Below are 21,813 nucleotides of genomic sequence, written 5' to 3'. Positions count from 1 at the left end.
TTTTTATTTTTCCAGATATGTGGCTCAGAAAAGCAAATTCGTGAGTCTTTTTTTTTAATACTTTACATCGAAAACCTCAGTAGTTCGTAATGTATATAATGTCACTTAAAGTTCAAGCATTTAACTTTTTTGCCCGTTTCTCGGTCCGCACTGCTCTGCATTGGATGGGGGTGTTATTCTCCGTTAAGCCTTTGCAACAGTTTGAATTAGGCGAGTGACCATTTTAGCCCCAGACAAAAACCTTTTTGACTAACACGTGGTGGTATAGCTGCACAATCCAAGGGTTTTCCTCCACTAAAAGCCGCCTGTGTCTCAGTACAAATTCATTTAGACAATTCATCTTGAGGCAGACGTCACTGAATTCACCAGTGTCAATGACGGTCTTGAAATGTTAATGTGATAGTAAAGTATCCATAGTTTTTCAATGGGATCTAATTAAGTTTAAAAAAATGTCCGGTTCTTGGAGGGTTAACAGGACACCGCGCCCCCGTGTGGCCGTGAGCGGCAGTTCGGCTTCATTCACCGTGTCACATCAACTCGCATTGTCTGGAGCGGAGAGTGGCGTGCTGAGCTCACTTCGCTGCCAGCGCCAGCACAATGAGCAGCTGTCCGCCGCGCTCGGCATGGACCCGGACGGACTAGCCCGCCGGATCATCTGACCCACCCGTCTAGGAGCACTATGTCGCGCGGCACACGGGAGCAGAACTCGAACCCTGACGGGTTTCTGGTTCTCGGCACCAGTGAGCTCCGGGATCTGTTAGACGATGAAGACAAAATGCACCAGATTGTCCGGCTCAGCGCAAAGGTTGTTGTTATTATTATTATTATTATTATTATATGTTTCTATTTTAATTATTGGTTATACAGTCTTTTAGGAACAATAGGTTTATTCCAGGCTGAAAAGAGAAGAAACGAAACACAACGTTTCGGCTGTGGAGCATTCTTCGGGTTTTATACCATGTGCGGGGTGCTGGACGTTTTAAATAATGTGATCCCACAGCATGATTCAATCACTTTCGTATCTCTTGGATGTCCAGGTGTATCACAAAGTAGAACTAAACAGCTCAACATTTGAACCCTGCATGTTCAAATATGGTTTGTCAGCTGATCAGTGGTATGCATGTCTCCTAGTCACACTTCGCATGTGTTGTATGAGCATAATGACTACATAATGGAACAGATGGAAAAACGCTGAAGCATTCGAAATATCTGAAAACGCAAATGCATTTCCTCAACGACAAGTGTGAGGAAATTTCAGGAGTTTTCGAAAGTATTGAGCGCAAAATCATTGTCCTCGTATTATTGGAACAGAGCGGCTGACTAACGTAGCTACACCTTGCTGTCTGGATTAAGCGATACCTTCACGGGCAGAGCGCTCCGAGCTCAAGAGGGTTTCAGAGGGTTGGCTGGCCGTCTGTGTAGATTTCACAACAGAAGTTGTGAGAAGAAGACACGGGGCGGTCGTTGATCGTGCGGTTTTCTTGCAAGAACTAGCAGGTGCAGTAATGGTGACCTGCAAAATGTGCAGAGGAAACGGCTTCAGTCTCGAATCGCACGATGATGAGGAGGGTCAGACAGTGAGGGTTCGGTTTTGCGCTGGACCGTGCGAAGTACTGTGTAGACTATTAATATTGTAATATTGTAACCGCCGCAGCGCTGGTAGAATGCGCTCACTGTAGGTAAAACCAGTTCTGTCGGGGGAGAAGTATTACATTAATGCCAGGAGAGCGTGAGAAGCGTGTATTTCGGGGCCAGTGCAAAGCTCCTTTGACCTCAGTCATTGGCCACCTATGTTTCTAGCACGCTAGCACCAGGTCTGGACCAGGAAGCAGTGAAGTAGTCGATCTTCGAGATATGTAGAACAATTCGGAAGTCTGTTTTATGTCTCACACGGAGGCCAACGCGAAAAATAAATACTCTTGACAAGGACATAGACATCCAATAGGGATTTTAATAATGTTAACTAACTGGATGCAATACCGTCCCATCACTTGGAACGCACAGTATTTAAAGATGACTAAATGGAGACAGAATGTTTTTGGACTGAGGGAGGAAACCACAGGCAAGAACATGCAGACTCCACAGAGAAAATCATTGTCCTTGTATTATTGTCCTCCTATTATCCACAGAGAAGACAGCCCAGACAGAGCCACACCTCTAGTAGGTAACACCAAGCTCCTTTCACACAGAGTATGTGCAAGTTTTATTTAGTTTTACCGCACATTTTTGCTTTGTCAGTCCGTTTTAGCGGACGGAACAATATTCACGGAATGACGCAGTCCTACAGTCCCTTTAGGCTCAGGTGCAGAAAATCCAAAACCCTAAAAGATGAGATTCGGTCCAGAGACAATATTGCAATATCCAATCATTGCTCTCGCTGTCTGACAGCAGCAGTGCGGTGAATGCTTGTGTGAGACCCAGTGCTCGGTTCTGAACGCTTTGACTGGTTCAAAAACCGCTCACAGAAAGTCAATGGAGCTTTGTGTCCATGTCTCTTAGAAAAATCCAGGCATTCTGCGTCGAATGAAGGTTATTATTGGCAATCACCCTACAATTGTGAACAGATCAAGAATCCTCCAAGAGATGTCACAGGATGTGACTGTGGCACAATATGAGGACTAGTGTGGTTTTCAGTTTTCAGGGGCGCCACTGAAAGAGTTGTAATTCAGTCAGTGGTGCGAAGCATAGGTGTGAGTGACATATCCCTTTGTGAGAACTGTCGCCTTTAAAAATCACATTTAATGAACTTTTAATGAAATTCTCAGCACACAAAACAATGTGGTGGAAGCTGGAGGGACATAGACATTTGCTGGTTGGATAGGGTGTGTGACTGGAAGCCTTTCAGTAATGGAGGATTCAGTTATAATCTTCTATTCTTTGTTGCTGCTCATTTGTACGGCTGTCTAACACCTCTCCAGGGCTTGTCCTTTGAAATGCAGAGAAAGTTTGATTCAGGACGCTCATCGATTTCTCTGGAATTATGTTTTCAATACAGATTAAAGGGGAAAAAGTGGCCATTAATCACCGCAGAGGTTTGTCAGCTTCTTTGCACAGTTCCTGTCTTCACACATTTCACACTACCCATGAAAACGAAGTGTTCAGGAGGCCGATCTGCTAGGGTTCCGAGCGGAGGAACTGAGAATTAATTTACAGCCGTTCCTGCAATGCAAAGTGGCCTCTTCAAAGCACAGTTGTCTTTTCTTCAAGGGTTAGAAATATGCTCAAGTGTTTGTTTTATGCAGGATGTTCAAGATGTTTGTCCAGGGCTGTCAAACAGTATCAGCTTTGGTTTATGAAGGGCTTTTCATTGCAATCAAAGATCAAAATCCCGAGAGGGATTTGTAAAAAAAACCTTTTGGGTAAACAATAGCAGGAACAGCTGGGAAAGGGAATGGGTCAGGAAATGGACATTTTGTAATTCAGGCTGGGGGAATGTAAGCAATTCAGAATTTATAAATCTGTTTGGCTCATGGCCCTGGAATATTTGAGGTCCCTGTTCTTTTTTAAAATGTGTCTTTAATATTTAAAAATGCAACACTAAGATGAACTCTTATATAGTTATGTCAATTGCTCTTAAGACATTTTAAGCACATTTTGGAAAACCAATGATGTGATAATTATCAGCGGTCAATGGTTTGTTCCAGGCTAATAAAAACACAGAGAAGTGGTTTGAAGTCCATCCTCTGATCCATGTGCAACTTTGCCACAGTTAGTCCATATGGTATTTTTGCACTTTTGAAATGGTTTTACCATGGTCATACTGTTTAATGAATTAAGAACATAAAACAGCTACAGTTTGGTAGTTAGTAGCTAATTGGTCTAAAGAACTCATCCATGTGTTTTTTTAAGAGACTTCAACCAAATGGCTGGGTAGCCCGTTCCACACCCCCACAACTCTTTGAGAGCAGAAGTCAGTTCTTTATCCAGTTTTAAATGCACTTCCATGTAATCCCACTTGAGTCTCCTGGTTCGTGTTTCACTGTGCATTCTCAAGAAATTCACTGGGGTGACTTTGTGGATGCCTTTAGGTGTTTTGAATACTTGAGTCATGTCCTCTTGTAATATTCTCTTTTCAAAGCAAAAATATTTCCTTGTCTGTCAGTGTAGGACATTTCCTGAAACCTCAGAGTGTATCTGGTTCCTCTTCTCCAGACACACTCCAGGGCAACACTATCTTATTTTGGAACACGGTGACCAAAATTGGATTCTAAACGAAGCCTTGCAAGCATATTATACCATTTTTAACATAAAATCCCTTGATAAGATATATAGTTAAAAGCAAAGAAGTTTTATTATTTTGATTGCTTTTATCACTGTTTTCTAAAATTTACATTTCTTTTGCTGCGGTTTCTTATACCATTAAATCTGTATAAAGAAGGTGACTGACATCCGAGGGCTCTTGCCAATGATAATAATTATAATGATAAAACACAAGGGGTAATGAAAACATTTATTTTGTTGCTTCACCAACGGGTGGAAATCCAATTGCTATCAGTGCACACTATGGATACAGGCTGAGAGATTATTTTCTTGTCCTCACAGAAATGAAAGAGACTTACTGAAGTCGATTGTGTTGTTAATCGAGTTATTTTGGCATCTAAAGACATAATTTCGGAAGGGATAACCTTCCAAAGCCAGCAGCCTGGAACATCAGTGTTGTGTTTTCATGCTGTGCATCAACAGCTATGCGGAGTCTTTCTTGCCAAGTTCCTGAGTCTCACACGGTATTGCAGTAATTCAGAATTCTCCCTGACACTGAGCCTGGGAGGCAGAAAAAATCTGGATTGCCGCTGAATTCCGTTATAGCAGAGAAGATGCTGTGGGATTTTTGACAATTACATACAAAGTCAACATTTGATTCTGTGGTTTTGTGTGACGCTGGAATGGCGCTAAAGCTTGCCATTAAGCGTGTTTGGAAGCCTCTCTCTTCTTTGACCACAACTTTTTAACCAATGCATTAAAAATGTCTCAGAAGAAAAGATCTTCTTTTCATCTGGAGTACATGGCAACGCTGAGAGAAGCCCGACAGAAACTCTTACTCATTGACTCGGGTTTCTCTCCACTGCTGAGCTGTAGTTTGTGGCTTGCGGACTGTCTGTTTTATTATCACACGTTTGTCTGTCTTCTTTTTGCATTACGTTTGACCAAGGAGGACTCCTAATGCCGATTTCACCTCTCTTGATGTCATGCTCTGGGAAGTTTTGTTAGCCATGGCTAGAATTAGGCTTTTGCAGAAAACTACTTTTTAAAATGCATATTTTAAGTGAGCATCTTAATTGATCACTCTAATATTGTTTACATCGTGTTCATTTAATTGCCTTGCTTGGTTCGGTGCAACCATCTTTAATTTTTGCTGTGAAACAAGTCCTCCGTGATCAAAATGGATAACAGAGCAGAGGCGTTTGCAGGTTCAGCAGCTCTGTGTCAACCTCTCCTGCGAGACTCCTACTTTTTTCTAATGATGTTACTCAGAGATACAGCAGCCGCGGCAGAGTTAGTCAGACTTGAGCCGATAACCTCCTGAGAATGAGTCCTGAGCCCTAATCAACTCCCCACACAAGGCGAGTGCATGTGTGATACGTAGATAGGACAGGGTGGATAACTACACTGGCTCATGTGCTCTCTGACAACCATAACAACAAACAGGCTGTGATGTGGAGCCAGAGTCTGCAGACCTGCCACGTTAGTCTTTTTTGTTCAATTTCTCTTTTTCCCCTTCCTGTTCATTCTAACTGCTGGGGCCTTAACACTTCGGTGGTCCCTTTAGATCACTGAAGAATGCCAAAAGGAAGTAAAAAGGAAATATTAAAAGAACCGTGCATATTTTTATAAAGAAACTAACCACAGACACAAGTAAGAAACTCTTAAAAAAGTTTTCAAAAGTCTCCGTTCCTTACAGTAGATGGCAGATCCCTCCAGAAATTTGGATGAAATTGTAAGGAATACTAAAATGAAGTTAAAGGAGCAGTGTGTTTTAAATGCATCCTTCTGGCATTTCTGATTTCATGCTGGTAAAGGCCTGTTGCTAGCTCCTCTTGATAGCAGTGTTCTGATGTTTTATGTAACTATGTTGTAGCACATATGAATACTTGGGCTGGTATAGTTTCAGTAGCTCAGCCAAATCGTAATTAAAGTGTTGCAATGACAAACATATTAAACAAGATATACAAAATAAATTTAAAAAATATTCCTGAGAGGATAAGGTGACAGAACCCCCCCTTTCTTCACAAGGAATGAGTCAGGGAGCTGCTGCAAGAGTGAATATGAAGTGGAGAGAGGAGTGTGAGAAAGAAGCACAAGGGGGGGAGGGGCTCAGCAGGAGAGATATTTATGTGTGGGAGAGAGGAAGTGGGTGAGATAAGAATTTGCCCTCCTCCCAAACTTTACCACTAATGCCAAGGCATTTTTAGCTCTGTGCTATATAAAAAGAGTGGTGGCATATAAGATTTGTAATTAAAAGGTGACAGTCAATCCAGGTTTGCTGAGCTTTAGACATGAAATCTCGATAATTTCGTTTTCAGATTTCTTTGGTTAGGGATTTATTATCGTCCTTGACTTTTCATTTACCTAAAAGAAAAAGAAAAATCAGCATTAGGGAAAAGACACAATAAAATAAAACAATTCCAGAAGTGTTTCAATCAGATCAGCCTATAAACCTATTTAAAATTCGATTGAGATTCCCAATGTTATTTTCATTGCCCACAAACTGTTAAATAAAATTCTTTGTCAACCGTCCTTATTTTTTGTGTTTTCAAATATAAACGATTTCAGCCTTTTGAGTTTGAAACTCAGTTGAAGCTTCTATTTTAGTCTGATGTGACACTTATTCACACCTGTGACTCTGTATAGACAAGGTTCCCCATGTAAAGGAGTTTTAGAAAAGGTTTACATGACTAAAAACAGCCTTTTCACACAAATCTGGCCTCTCTCAGCATCGCACTGCGTCCAGTTTCAGGAGCTGCAGGTGGACAGAGAGACCATGCTGACTACCAACCGCAGCTTGGCTGAGGAGAGCCTGTCCCGCCAGCCAGGACTTCAGAACGGCAAACTACAGCTGGCAGACAAGTACCGGAAACTGGAGCACTTGGCCACAGTGTGCCGGGAGAAGCAGAGACGTCTAGGTGAGTCCTGGCTTTTCCACTACTGTTATTTCATCATGTAGGCATGCTTTGTTGATAAAAAAAGCCAAAAAAATTACATAAAATGTCTGAAAGCACATCCTCAGTACTAGATATGATACAGAGTGTAAATAAATGGGTCTAAACTCGGAGCACAAAGAATTATGCTTCCAGTTGCCTTTACCTTAATGGGAACTTCCAGGGACTGGCGCACAACAGGGATGAGATAGAAGGTGTGGAGCTGACTGGGCTGCACCTTTCCCACCTGCACAGCAGTGACCCTGCGGTCTGTCTCTCCCCCTTGGCTGCCACTGGAGCCCCCCTCTCACAGCTTGGTATACATCAGACGATAAGAAAGGGTGATTGCAACCAGCTCAGTCATCTGGCTCATCTTGCTGATTGAGTCGTGGAGTAGCTGTGTGAATTTGTCCTGTCATTTCTTGAGGGCGTCCAGAGTTTCCACCACTTGCCTGAGAAGCCTGTTCCAGACATCCGCATCTTTGTGTAAAGATGTGTTTCCTGTCTCCTCTCCAGAATGAATTCCTTTCTAGGTTCTAGGCCATTTCTGGCTTCATATCCTGGGGTTTTTGGCTGCGTAGTCTTCTCTTCTTCCAGGCATGTGCTGAGGGGTGCAGCTTAAAGCTTGAAAAACAGCTGGCTCTATTATGTATAGAAGGGAAGAGTATAAAAGACTGTAGAAGCCAAGTGGATATTTTAAAGAAAGAAATTAGATTATTTATGTAATTCTGGAAAGTGACCGTTCAGACTTTGTTCTGAATGTCTCTAAACTTTTTATTCTTAGTCACGCTTTCTGAAGAACAAGTCATCTTTGGTGAACACTGTTCCACAGTCTCGAAGGGCTGAATAAGGGAACGCTAGAATTAGAATTAGTTTCTTTGTAACAAAGTTTTCTATTCAAAGCTGCAAGCAGTGACTCCCAGACTGCCTTCCGTTTACATTGTGGTTTAAGAAAAGAAAATGTGGCGCCATTTTCCCACAATGGCAATGTCCAGAAACTTTCTCAGCAGCAGACATGTTGCTTTTGAAAAAATAACGGGGGTGTATGTGATTTTCTGGTTTTCACCCATAGAATTAAGGATAAATGACTTAGAAATCAAAACTGCTTTCAGTTGTCCAGAAATATTTACAGTCATGACCATGTTATCAGTTTTATTTGGAAAACCTGGGATTGTGTTTATAATTGGCTTGTTTTGCTGTGGCCTGGGGCTGTCCACGCAGTGAACACCTGCAGAAAGTAGAAAAGTAAAGTTTGGTCTGAATGCAGTCCAGGTTCCGCCACGGGTAAACACCAGTTTTTTCACGAGTATTAGTTTTTAATCAGTCAAGTCCCTCAGGTATACAAATATCAAATGGAGTTGTGTGAATGGGATTAAAAATGAGATGGAAAATTATAAAAACTTAATGGATAGCTATGAATCTAAAATTGTAATTGAGCTGACTGATTAACTGTGGGTCAGGAAGAGTATATATGCAGTCCACGCAGTAGAAATATTTTGGCTCACTGCTTGGCAAGATCAAGCTATTTCGACCCAGAGTCAGAATAAAATCATTTAGCTGTTTTTGATGCGTAAAATCCTTCAATCCTTTTTTTTTTTCCAATGGAGACCTGATCCTGCCACTCATTAATATCCTCTTCTAGTGGCAGAACGCTAAATGAATGAGATGCAAAGAAAAATTAAAACAAGCGTACGGCTTCCCTACAGATGCTAGCTTTAACCTGCCAAGAAAAGAAGGCTGGGGAAAGAGATCAGACTGTAGGTAACGCAGCCCAGCCCTGTGCTTTGGAGGGATGAGTGTGTCTCTGCAGCTGGGACCTACGTGCTGCTCTTTCTATGGATAAAGCAGATGTTCGCTGATGGAAAGTGGGAGGACTATCGGCCATCCTGTCAAACAGCACAGGCACCCCGCTGCACTGTCAGACAGGATGGGCGTGAGTTCCTTCCTCGCCGCACATCTGATTCTCATTTTAGAAAAAGGTGGGAAACAAGTATTGGGAAAAACAGAATCCCCTTCCGCACGCCTCTCGGCTCTGGGAATTGGGAAGGCGCAGTGCGGACGGTACATACCCTGGCCCTGCTCAGCGAGGTGTTGTGCAATTCCTTTTGCTGTGAGTGTGCAGGCACGCTCAGGCAGAGTCCTGCCAGCGCCCCACTGCAGAGAGGTCCTTACGGTGTCCCGTCCACCCATCGTACCCCATCCCCACACCCGCAGCCTGCGCCAGACTGCAGGTGGAGCCAGACACCAACCTGTAACTGCGTTACTGTCCCGTCTGCCAATGTTATCTCCTTGGTCAGCCGTTGAATACATTCTGAATGAACTTACTGCATGTAGATGATTTAAAAATGTAGAGAGTGGTGCAAAACAAATATTATTTACTCCACATTATCTCGTATTGTGCTGTTATATGGTTTAGATATTTTTTAAATTGTTGAGCCTTACCGTGTAAGTCAGGTTTGCTTCAGGATAATAACGCAAAGCCTAGAGTCCTGTAATCGTCCTTTGCTTGTGAGCAAAGTCTTTCAACTTTATTTTTCTCCAATTAAATGACATGGACATGAAAAGCATCACAGGGCAGCATGGTGGCACAGTGGTTAGCTTTGCTGCCACACAGCTCTGAGGCCCTGGGATCAATTCTGTATCTGGGATGCTATCTGCATCGAGTATGTGTGTTCTCCCTGTGTTCACGTGGGTTTCCTCTGGGTGCTGTTGTTTCCTCCCACAGTCTAAAGACATATTGGTAGATTAATTGGCTTCTGGTGTGAGTGTGTTTGTATCTGTGTGCCCTGTGATGGACTGTTGTCCCATCCAGGGTGTATCCTGCCTGCACCTGTTGCTTGCCAGGATAGACTCCGGCTACCCCACGACCCTGCGTTGCATAAAGTAGTTATAAAGTGGATGGATGACAATAATCACACTGCACTATTATAAAAATAATAGACAAGAGGAATCTTTACACTTTGGTCAAAAAGTAATGGACTGGAGCTTTTGAAGAATGCAAAAGCATGCCCAACATTTAAAAGATCAATTCCCAGTTCAGTTTTTAATGTACAGGCAGAGTTAAAATAATAATAATTCGCAGCACACTGTTCTCTTCTGGAGCCTTTTATCTAGATGAGTGTCTCCATGGCGATTTGTTCCAGGAGATAAATAAAAACAACAGAGGAAGCTGATCCAAAAGAAAAGCCCCTCGGTCGAAGCTGTGGACAAATATCTTGCAGCCTTTCATCTGCACGGCCCCTCTCTGGAGAGCCCTGAGAAAGTGTGGACAGGCCGCCCTCCCACGCAGGCTTGAGCAACCTGGACAGCTGCGGGCTGACAGGAAACAGGACCCCCTGCCGAGAGAGAAGCCCTTCCTGCCCGCGGAGCAGGCGAGCCGTGAGCCCTGTTTATGTCACCATCTGGAGCCACAACAATCACAGGGTGGTGGGTGGGGAGATTTGGCCACACGAAGAACGAAACAAAAAAAAATATGTATTTGCTGGCCTTTCTTTGAAATGAGAAAGAATTGCTGGCATTTGTTTTCAATTACCGCTGACTGACTTGTAGCCAAGTCGGTGCTTGTGTGTGAATTTGACTGGTCTGGAACAGTTCTCAGTGCATTTCCTCTTACGCTGGTGAAAAGGGTGGTGGGGGGTAGGTATCTGTTTGAACACGGGCCTCCAGACTAGACTTTCCAACACAAACATGCATCAAACGTCTGGCTCTAATGTTCTTCATGACCCAGTTCTGCTCATTATTGGCCCAGTTAGAACAAGTTGTAGAATTCTCCTGTTCTTAAGGTATTGGTATTTCATTTCTGTGAAACCTAATTGCAGCAGAATCTTCCAGGATCATTACAGATAGCACCCCAAGTCCAGAATTAAACCCAGTGGCCCAGCATTGCATTGCAGGAATGCTAACCACTGCGCCACAGTGCTACTAAATTTAAAATTGTTTGTTGATTTCTTTCCTTCACTGCTTTGACATCTGTGCAACAATAGTGGAAGCCTCTTGGCCAGATCATCATCATTGTAAATAAGAAACTGTCATTTGAGTTATTGGGAGTCGCTTTGTTAATAATTAAGATACAACACAAATATGACTCAACATTTTTAGGTGACCCTGTCCGGGAGTCTACGTACGCAGCAGTACAGAGACAGTGCTGAACAGATAATTTAATGTACACAGCATTTCAAGGAACAATTACTACTTGCTAATTAGAGACATCATGCTTGCGGTGTGTGAGATGTCCTGACAAGTGCAACTGATTACAACTGCTTCTATTTTTAAGAGGTGTTGATGTACTTTCCTTGTCAGCTACTGCAGTAAAATCTGAAGGAAACTGTGAGCAAAAAAAAAATTCATGAGAATAGAGTGATCAGAGAGGGGCACCTTCAATCATTATGAATTCAAGTTTGGGCAGCATTCACATACATCTCTGATATTTGAGGATTTTTTACTCAGATGTAGATGGAGATGCAGGTATTTTGCAAAGGGCTGTGTAGTTTACTCACTAAAGCAAATGAAACGTTTGTGCAGAAATAAGGGGATGAAGAAATGATGTTCACACTCTGAATGGGTTAAAAACTGGAATGTGGGAATACTGTTTAGAAACATGCTTATATTTACAGCAGTGCATTGACAATGCATAAAACAAGCAATGTGTACAGGTTTAATAATAGGTAGAAGATGAAGAATGCTAGTAAAAAGTGTAATATGCAGTAGTTAGAGTTAGAGTAGACAGGGCCACGCTGAGACAAGTTGAGTGCTTCTCTCAGTGTGGGTCTCAAGGTGTTTGCAGTTGTCCCCCAGTGCCTCAGTAGTGTGTGGTTTTGCACTTGTTGCAGACTGTGCTCATGTATCCTCCTTTAACCTGACTTCATCTGCTGGAATGCCGCTCAGTGCCTTTACCACATCCTGTTGCACCTCATATTGTCTTGGTTTGTTAGATCTAATCCAGCATAATATTGTGCATCAGAACTCTACTGATGAAGCAACATCTGTTCCACACTGACACACTAATGACTGGTGCAACACCTGCCCTGTGCTTCACATGAAACTGGGGCAAAGTGCGTTTTTTTACTGTTTTATGCTATAAATGGAAAGTCTGTTAGTCAAGCATGAACCAGCATTTGGCTCTTTGTCTAGCAGACACCTTTGACCAACAAAGAAACCTAATTCATGACCTAGAAGTCAGTCTTTATCTGGCGAGACATGTTTGGTTTTTAGCACTGTCAGTGTTTTATCAATGTACAAAGGCACCTCTTTCCCAAAGAGATGCTACCCACCTACTAAAACAGATTCTGAAAGGGGCTGTGATATTTGTTCATGCTGCTCTATAATATGATACTTAATAGAGGAACAAACACACTGCAAATAACATGTATGTATAAACAGAAAACAGGTGAAATTGTAAATATTTAAATTAGAAACACAATTTAAATAAGCTAGCATCTAAACCTCTTTACCAGACATTGACCACAGAAATTAATCTTGTTTTCTGCGAAATTTCTCACTTCATTTTAATTTTTTTTTTTAAATGTATAAAAAAGTCTGTTCTCTGTCCTCAATCTGTTTGCACTTAACTTAAGTTCTTTGATACTGGTCTGTGGGTTGAGTTTGAAGTGCTGGTTTTGGTATTGATATTGACTTCCTCACCTCCTGTGGGGATTTTCAGACCTCAGTCACATCTCCTCAAAGTCCTTCTCCCAAACTAAAGTGATGCTTTAAGAAGGGTTGTAAAAAAAAGAGAAAAATTGTCAGGAATGGAAAAACAAAACACATGAGGTATGAAAGCCATTTTTCTTCCTCAAATCCAAAGTATTTAGCCAAGTTTGAGCTGAGGACATTGTTTTCATCCACTCAGCACTCGTGACATTTCCATGCAGTACACTTGCTACCTCCTGTCATCTCTGTGAAATCCCCAGACAGAGAAACACCGTTGAACACTGTCAGCTCTATAAGAAACAGTGTCTGACAGTAGCTTATTGTCAGCTACTTTTAAGTTGATTCTCTGTCTGGCATTTGCTATGTATTGTTAGACCAGAGAGATCATGTGAGATAATTCCACAAACTATTTTTTTAGCAAAACCTTTTGAACAGGGTTCAACGGAGTATCTTATTTTGCCTGCATTTCCCATGTTATTCCAAATAAACAGGCCCAGGTGTGAGATGTTGTGTCCCTTGTAGGCATTGTTCGGTTTGCTTACTTTTCCCACTACCTGCCTTCACACTTTGCTCTGCCACCATTGTGAAATGCTATGAGCTCCTTAGTGGTGGAAACCTCTATGCAGATTTTAGGTGGTGACAAGGAACAGATAGAAATTAAGAAAGGACGATGAAAGACAACGTGTTTCTGCTTTGGTGCCTTCTTCAGATGTGTGTGAAGTGTGTGTTGTCTCTGACAGACAAGCAATGTGCTGCCATTTCTTTTTTGACTTCCTGCACTGCGCTGTCAGTCAATTAGCCACTGTGTCGGTCTGTTAATCAGAGAAGCTTCTCTCAGGGCAACCACTAAATAACCCTGTCCAGCCCTGTAGACAAGCAACCAAAAAACCACAAGCACACCTGATAGGAGCTAGGCAGAGCGAAGACTGGTTTGAGCAGATTTCTCTTTTTGGTTATGCACACCATCTGTTTTGAGTTTGTGAACTGAAAGGCTGTAGAGCAATACTGATCACAGTCAGGCCTTCATTGGCAATGCTATACTGCAGTCATGGTAACAAACCACAAAGCCCACCCTTCCCCCACCACAAACAATAAGCATAGTCAAGAAATATGTTGCTTTCTGGCTCTGAACTATGGTTACAGCTAATTTTTTTTTCATACCGTCTGCAAATCAAGTTAGTCCATTTGGTTGTGTGGCATGTGTTAATACAGCAAACAGCTTCCTTGTGCCACTTACATAAATTGCGCGGAGCCTCATAAATTTGTGTGGCGTTGCTCTGTGCCTTGTGAGCTCTGATGCAGAAAGCGCCAGGATACCCTTTCATTCCTGGAAACTAGTGCCCCAGCCCACTGCACCACTGATTCCCCAGGGTGCTCTTGCTGGTGTCTGTGGCTCCTGAGCTCCTGAATTATTTCTTTCCCAAATGTAGGTCACTTGCTGTTGTCCCCAAAGTGTTTTGTGTTTTTGCCGCCTGTCTCCTCCCATTATTCTCCAAATGCCTGGGTTTTTTTAAAAGGGGTTGAGCTGGTGGTTTTCATTTGGTGCATGGAAAGGTGAGGCAAAATGGCACTCAGCCACAGCTAGGGCTACACAGATATGTAAAATAGGTATGAGAGACTTAAGAAGATTTGCAAGCATTTCTTGTGAGTGTAGTGCTGGTTACAGGTGAGGAGAGAAGATAATAGCTTTAAATCAAGCAGAACATTTGTGAATGTGGGCGATAAGGGGAGTGAATAAGACTGAAATGGATGTTTGTGGTTTATTTAACTCTAAAAATTAAAAGAGACTAGAACAAGGTGACAATTATGACGTGTGATTGACGTGAAGTATTTACAGTGGTATTGGGGCTTCTGCAGTGACTTGGTGTCCACCATTTTGGCTCTGTAGGCTTTGTGTTTTGAGAAGCACAACTGCCTTTATTGGAGCTGCAGTGGTATCACTGTCAAAGTGTTTCCCTGTTGTAAATGAACAGAGGCCTTTAATGAAATGCTGCCCTCCAGCCAGACTCAGACACACACAGGGTCACTGATTAGCTTAATGACACATGTTTCCATAGCTACAAGGGTGCGACTCTTAAAGGGACAAAGACATTTTTTTCCAGATGGATTAAGCTGATAGAAACTGATTGCTCCCCATCCTTCCCTCAGGCTCAGTAATGACACTGTAGACACTTTATGTAGCACAAAGAGAGGGCATTTGCATTGGGAAATGTCCCTGTTTTTCATCTCCATTCATCCATGATCAGAAAGCGGTTTGTGCTGGAGAGAGTCATGGTGGCTTGGAGCTTAGCCCAGCCTGCTTTGTCCATGGACAGTGTGCTAGGCCATCGCAGGGTCATGGAGGAAGGGACAGTTTAGGACAGCCAATCAAACCTAGACAGCATTTGCCCTTGGAAGGTGGAAGGGAACCAGAGCATCTGTGGAAAATCCCCACAAATACAGAGAGAACATCCAACATTCACACAGAAGGCACCCCAGTTCGGAGTCCACCCAGGACTGAAGAGCTCTGAAGCAGTTGTACCTGCAATGGTTCAATGTGGAACTACCTCGTATCAATTTTGCCCTCCACGAATGGCTGTTTTTCTATAGAAAAAACAACTTTTAAGATTCTCTTTTTAGATCTTTTTCTTCTTTTACATCTGTATGTGTTGAGAGTAATGTCTTCAGGTTTACAGAGTTAGAGAAAATAAGGGAAAATAATAAGGAAAATTTACAATGGAGCCAAATGCTCTAAGAGATATATCCGTTTCCATAATTATATAGTATACGGTGTATGCAATACTATACTGGCCTGATACTGCCTGCAGACTTGCTAAAATCATTATTCCATGTATTTTTTCTTTCAAATTTCATACTTCACTGGCCTCTGATCGGATAATGATTAATTGCATTCCACAGTATCAGATTCCATTTTTTCTTAAGCTTTGCTGTTTTTCTTTCCTTCCAGAGGCCTACATACAGAAGCGGAGCCCTCAGGTGGCCCGGACTCTTCTGCAGGAAGAGGTGTCCCGAGCTGAGGAGGAATCTGAGGTGAGTGTGTGGTCTGGGAGGCCTCTTTTGGCCTCCTGTTTAAACTTGCTCCAGAGGTGAAACCCCCTTGATAAACAAACTATGTTGAGCTTGCACGGGCTCTGCCAGACCACTTGGACACTTCAACACTTTTAAACTACTTTCATGTTGCCACTTGAGAGGAGCTTTGGCACAGTAACACATATCCAGCATTGTCTTATAAATCAAATGTCAGGAACATAACTAGTGAAGCTGTGTCAACATTTGCCTGGCATTATTACATTTAGGGTATAATCTGCAGCATATGTTATTTATTTTTACAAATGTAGATGCAAAACTATGTGTCAGTTATAAACCAGCACAAGCCCAAGTGCCAGCATGGGCTGTGGCAGTTTACCCTGGTGCAGGAAGCTTTCTGACACATCATTATCTTTCCCTCTCTGACCTTTCATTACAGGTTGTACTTTAAAAAAAAACAAACAACAAAAACGCAAAATGAAAACTGTCAATAAGAAAATTGCTGCACGAGTTAAATATTCTTGTTAGCTTTCTTGTTAGCTTATTTCCCCCTTTTCCGCACGTATGTGATGGATTTAACTGATTGAAGTGATTAAATTAAAGTTAATTGGTGTAAATTCCATCAAAGAGTGTAAATCTAATAGACAGAGTAATTTTAAAATTTCTGAACAATCGTTTGACACTTGGTGTTGGGTTGTATCAAAGTAAGAATGCTTTACTCCCTGTGGTTCCAAGTTGGCTCCAGGTTTCTGCAACCCTTACCAGGAGCAATCAGCTTTCAGAAATGGATGGATGGATATCAGGCTGACATCTGAGATACGGTGGGGCTGAGCTGGAAAGCACTGATTATAAAGCCAGGTGGTCCATGTCTAATACAGAGTGTTAATTTATGGCTTTTAAACATCTGAGCAGTGCAGTACTCATTGCGCCTCAGTGCACAACACAGCACAGAAGAGAATGCTATAAGTCATGTACTCTCTCCCATAATGGGGCCCTAGACAAGATCTATTTCTAAGTCCTAAGTCTAAGCTGGGACAATCTGTGGATCAGCTTTTTTTGTATGTGGAGGTAAATCACTGATAAAATGATTTTAATTCTTATTGCTTAATTTGCCAGGTTTTTCTTTATGGCTTTACAGAAACTGCCTTATCAAAGGCATATCCTGCCTATAATTGCATTGCACTGTGTCGTTCAAATGATAAATATTTGTATAATTCAGTAAATTAAAAGTCAATACCTGCAAGGCGTCTTTGCTTTTCCTTCCTGGAGATCAACTTTTAAATCAGCTTAGTAAGGATCATACACTTTGTTCCTGTGTTGTATATTTTCATCTTTTGTTGATGCCCTGTTTCAGAGTGTTCTTAGATCATGAATGCAATCTTTAACTTGATCTCTTAATGTCTTTTTATTTTTTTGTGTTTGTTTCCACAGGACCTTCTAGAGAAGTTCATGGAAGGCAGCCTGCCCCTTGAAGGGTTTCTGGATTCTTTCCAAAGCATCCGGAAGACCTGCCACATCCGCCGTGCTCAGGCTGAGAAAATCCAGGAGCTGCTGAAACCCAACCAGAATCTCAGGAAACCCAAAAACTCTGGAGAAGAGAAAAAAGCAGCCCAGCAGGAGCCCCCTTCCAATGGGTTTTCTGCTCAGGGGCCACCCCGAGTTTTCCAACTGCGTTACGGCCTCACCCCGGCAATATTGCTGCCCCATTTCCCGCTCCCCTCCACCTCAGCCATAGCCCATGCTGCAAGCCTACCTCCTCTGGACTCTCAGCCAGGCCAGGCCCAGGCTTTGGGGCCTAGTGCTCCCCATTCTATCCCTGGCCAGCCAGTGGGCCTGAGAGTGATTGGACAGCTTCCTGGCTGGCCTGCCAGGCCTGTGCGTTTGCAACAGATCTGTCGGCAACACAACCACCACCAGCCAGAGCCCCCATACCGATAATGTTTTAGCAACCCCACTCTGGACTTACAGTATACTACCATAGTTGCCACTTTCAGACGCGCAGGTTTATAACAGACACTTTCAAGAGCTTGAAGGATTCCTGTTATCGCCAAGGTTTTGACAGAAAAGGTTTTTTCCGAACTTTTATATTCTTCCACAGCTGGCACTAATGAAGTTAATAAATTAAGTTGAATTTCATTAAATTGTTCATAAAGGGTTTTTGTTGAAAGTGAAAACAAGATTTAACATTTGAAATAATGTGCTTATGTGCATTTGATATACCCATAATCATTTTTCCAACAAATTCTAGCCAATTTATCACCTGGTAGTCTAAAACCTAGGGTTTCAATGATACATTTGTCCCAATAGCGTATGAAGAAACACAAAAAGGCGTAAAGTCGTATGGAAACCATAGAAGTGGTTTACCTATAGGTATAAAATTCACCACTGAACTGTGAAGAATGAAAACTAGACATTATTCATCTATTTATTCCTATATTCTTTGAATGACGCTATGACCTTTTGACTTGAAAAGTACTTCATCAAGCCCTTGTGTGTGCCACAGATAGTATATCTAATAGTCTTTCATATTAGGCAGGGGCAGTATTTTGTCAGAAACGTGCGATTGTGTCTTGGTGCGATTTGAGAAGAGCTTTGGTTTGGAAGCGTCAGGATTTTGTTTTGGTTGCAATTAGAAGTGAACTCTAACAACTGGCATGTATGTCTTCATTGGATCAGACGACAAGCTACATGTCTTAATGTATATTCTAGACAGGTTAACTAGCGTTTGCACACAATGCACTGCCTTGATGTAATTTTTTGAGCCTGTATCACCTCCTGGCTTGGCAAAGCTACTCAGTTCATTCTGGATTTCAATTCTGTTTCACGCAATCAGTCTTTTTCATGTCTGGACCATATCACTGCTTCTGTTAAATTTGGCAGAGCCTTTTCAAATCTTTCCATTCTGCCCTATTTTACTTTCTGAGGATTTCTCAGGTTCCACAGCATAGACATAATATAGCAAAGACTCCCAAGCTGTGTTCACAAGTACCCTTTGCAATAATGAACGAAGAAAAAAATGTTTTCTACCCACAATCAAGAACAGGTGCCCGTGGAATCTTTGACATTTGTTAATCAAATAAAGGCACTGCAAGCTGTCTACACATAGTAATTGTGTTGGTTTGCAGTGCTGTCTGTGTGCAGATGCACAATGCTCTCAGAAGAAGTATCCCGCGAGAAGAAATATGTAGTCACTCCTGTGGTTTATGCTCCTGATGAAGACTGTATAAGAAAAGTAATGAGAAAGCACAAATCGTCTAAATTTCAATAAGATATTAAATATAAAAAGGGGAAAATGTGAGCTACAGAACTGGGAATTCAGAATGAAGTGCTTGATGTGCATCCTACATCTTGTACAGAGGGTTGTTGAAGTATTTATAATATGTAAAATGTTGTGGTGGCAGGGTGGTGCAGTGGTTAGGATTGCTGCCTCGCAGTTCTGGGGCCCTGGGTTGCTATGTGTGTGGAGTTTGCATGATCTCCCCGCGATCCAATGGGTTTCCTCCAGGTGCTCTGGTTTCCTTCCACAGTTCAAAGACGTCCTGGTGGGTTAACTGGGTTCTGAGAAAATTGAAAGGTGTGTGTGTCTGTGTCTGTGTGTGCCCTACGATGGTCTGGTGTACCGTCCAGGGTGTACCCTGCCTTACGGGTAGGCTGCCGTCTGACCCTGTGTTGGATGAGGGAGTTAGGAAATGGATGGACAGATGGATGTAAAAGTCACTATAGTCTGGCATCCTTTGTGCTGTAAGTCTCACATGCTCATCTTCAGCTCTGTATGGCTACTCCTCTTTATTCCTCCTTCATAATGCCTCTCATACCAGGCTGTGGCCACAGAACGATAATATATGGAGGGAGAACTGAATTAGAATAATACTGATACCTAATAAAAATGATTAAATAGCTAGGTCTGTTGATGCAAAACATGCTAATTCACTCAATGTGTTGTGGCTCAAGTATAAAATTAATAGTTATTTTGGATCTCTGTGTTTATTTCTTTGTTCAACACAGAAAAATACTTGAGAGCGATTCAAAGAAACTTTGATGAAGAAACAGCATTGTTGTGTAGGGTTTCAAATCGCATCAATCTGTGATTTTCATTTTTGTGGCTAAAGTTGTTCTTGCAATAGTGCGGGTTCAGTTTAAAAGCATTTGTATTTAATAAATGAGACAGTTTTTCCAGTACTGAGCTCTGTTTGGGTGTGGCTCTTTGTTTCTATCTTCTCACACAGCGCTGTGTCAGTGTTTCTTCTTAAACAGTAGTTTTGGCCTTTTTTTGTAAAACAAAAAACAGTTTGCTGGTAACTATACTGGTTGTTGTATTGTAACTATAGAGTATATTATTGAAACCCCATTTGTCCAAGTCCCTTATTTCCAGCATTATGCAGATCATACAGCTCTATCATGCCCAGGAAGGTATATTTCCAGTATATTGGTATTATAATATATGTGCAGGTATATTACGGTATATTGTATTTATAGTTTATCCTGCTGTATTCTGACCTCAAACTCATGCACATCATCAGATGGCAGATGTAATATTCCTCATCTTGCCTCCTCTCTACACCCCTCCCAATTGAAGATCTAGGTACTACACGTATTGCATATGTAATGATACTACATTTGAAGCCATATATATTGTATGGTCAGTCGGCTGATGGGAAACAGTGTCTAACCCTGAAGGGTACTTCTCAGAAATGTACACATAATGCATTCATAAAAGATCAAGAATCAGTATTCCTCATAACATCCGTGATATGGAAGAACTGACCAGTGTTTTGCCTGAAACACTGCCAAAGCTAAACAGGGATTATCCTCCTAACCTTGGTGTTTGGGTGAAGCTCCTTTGGGTTGAAACAAGAGAGCAGAAGTGCTGTTAGCGCTCACATGACTCTCGCCACATGGCGAAGGAATCAACGCTAAGAAACCAGATGAGGACTCCCACAGCCAAATAAATTGCACATTATGCAAATGGCAGGATAGCTTTGAGGCCAACTGAGTCACACTGCTGAGTACCCTCTGCTACTCTTGGCGAAGCCTCACAAATTAACCTTGAAATCACCAGTCCTGACCAAAATGTGACCAGATGAGCCAAGCTGATGCCATAGAATATAGCAGCAATGTGCTTCATCATTAAAAAGACCTCCCCGGAACACACAACAGACAGTTATGGAAGTCCACGTATATGATCTGTGTTATTTGAGTTGCAGAGAAAAACACTTTTTCACCAGAAGGTTGTGTTTAATTTTCCATCAAATGGCATGCCACCAGCAAAGTGTAATTGGGCTGCCTTTTGTTATGAAAAAAATTATATTTGACTGTGGTTTGCTCAGTCCGAATAAGAATGCTTTGGATTTTTGTATTTATTTGATGTTTTTGCTTCTGGAGTGATAGTCACTTCATTGGCAGGGCAGCTGCCTCCGAGGTTGTCATGACACAGGTCATCTCCTGTAGCAGTGATAATAAATAGCGGCAGAACATCCATGCCCATAATATCTGCTGTAGAGTAATAAGGGTGACCATCCAGAACCCACAACTGCCTTAATTTATTTTAAAAAAAGACCTCAACATTTCTGCTAAAATGCTGTTTCGATGTATCCAGAGACATAATTTTCTTTTTTATTTTATCAAGCCCTGTAGTCGTCAGGGGAGGTAGTAAGAGTATTGGCAATGAACAGGAAAAAAAGACCCTTGTTTAATTCTCCAAGCAGCACATGCTAAATGTCATTTCTTTTTGTCTTCCTTCCTGACGTTGACTTCCTTACACTGCCAGCCAGGATCTGTTCTGTGGTACACTAACACTAAATCTGGTGGAACTATTATTCAGACTGTTTGCTTTCATTTTCTGTGACAAATGTATGACGAGAACAGCAGAAAGGAAGTTAGCTCGACTGTAAAAAAAGATTGAGTACAAATGCTCCACTTTTATCAAATTAGGAATTGGTCGGTAAAAAGGAGAGATGTAATCTTGAGACCACAGAATTGTAAATGAAATTATAGTGAAGTT

At 41.9% G+C, this 21,813-nt stretch overlaps 1 protein-coding gene across 2 annotated transcripts; it reads left to right on the top strand.

Moving 5' to 3' along the window:
* The first annotated feature begins 556 nt into the window (after positions 1-556).
* Positions 557-19,994, top strand: vps37d (VPS37D subunit of ESCRT-I). 2 transcript variants are annotated; one of them, XM_088907287.1, is made up of 4 exons: positions 557-805; positions 6,950-7,121; positions 15,733-15,815; positions 17,244-19,994. In XM_088907287.1, the coding sequence occupies exons 1-4, from the start codon at positions 680-682 to the stop codon at positions 17,748-17,750; spliced, it is 888 nt and encodes a 295-aa protein (XP_088763413.1). In that variant the 5' UTR covers positions 557-679; the 3' UTR covers positions 17,751-19,994. The 2 variants fall into 2 exon arrangements, with proteins under 2 accessions (XP_088763413.1, XP_088763414.1); XM_088907288.1 differs by having other exon boundaries at positions 617-805; positions 6,956-7,121.
* The last annotated feature ends 1,819 nt before the right edge of the window (positions 19,995-21,813 follow it).

This window comes from Atractosteus spatula, chromosome 27, assembly GCF_055471065.1.
Source record: "Atractosteus spatula isolate fAtrSpa1 chromosome 27, fAtrSpa1.hap1, whole genome shotgun sequence".
In the NCBI taxonomy this organism is placed as follows: domain Eukaryota; kingdom Metazoa; phylum Chordata; class Actinopteri; order Semionotiformes; family Lepisosteidae; genus Atractosteus; species Atractosteus spatula.
The sequence above is the reverse complement of the archived record's forward strand: the minus strand, read 5'-3'. Positions and strand labels throughout refer to the sequence as shown.

Coding starts and splice junctions, on each gene's coding strand:
- vps37d (XM_088907287.1), top strand. CDS start 680: ATGTCGCGCGGCACACGGGAGCAGAACTCGAACCCTGACGGGTTTCTG. Junction 7,122..15,732: donor GGAGAAGCAGAGACGTCTAG/GTGAGTCCTGGC, acceptor CTTTCCTTCCAG/AGGCCTACATACAGAAGCGG. Junction 15,816..17,243: donor GAGCTGAGGAGGAATCTGAG/GTGAGTGTGTGG, acceptor TTGTTTCCACAG/GACCTTCTAGAGAAGTTCAT.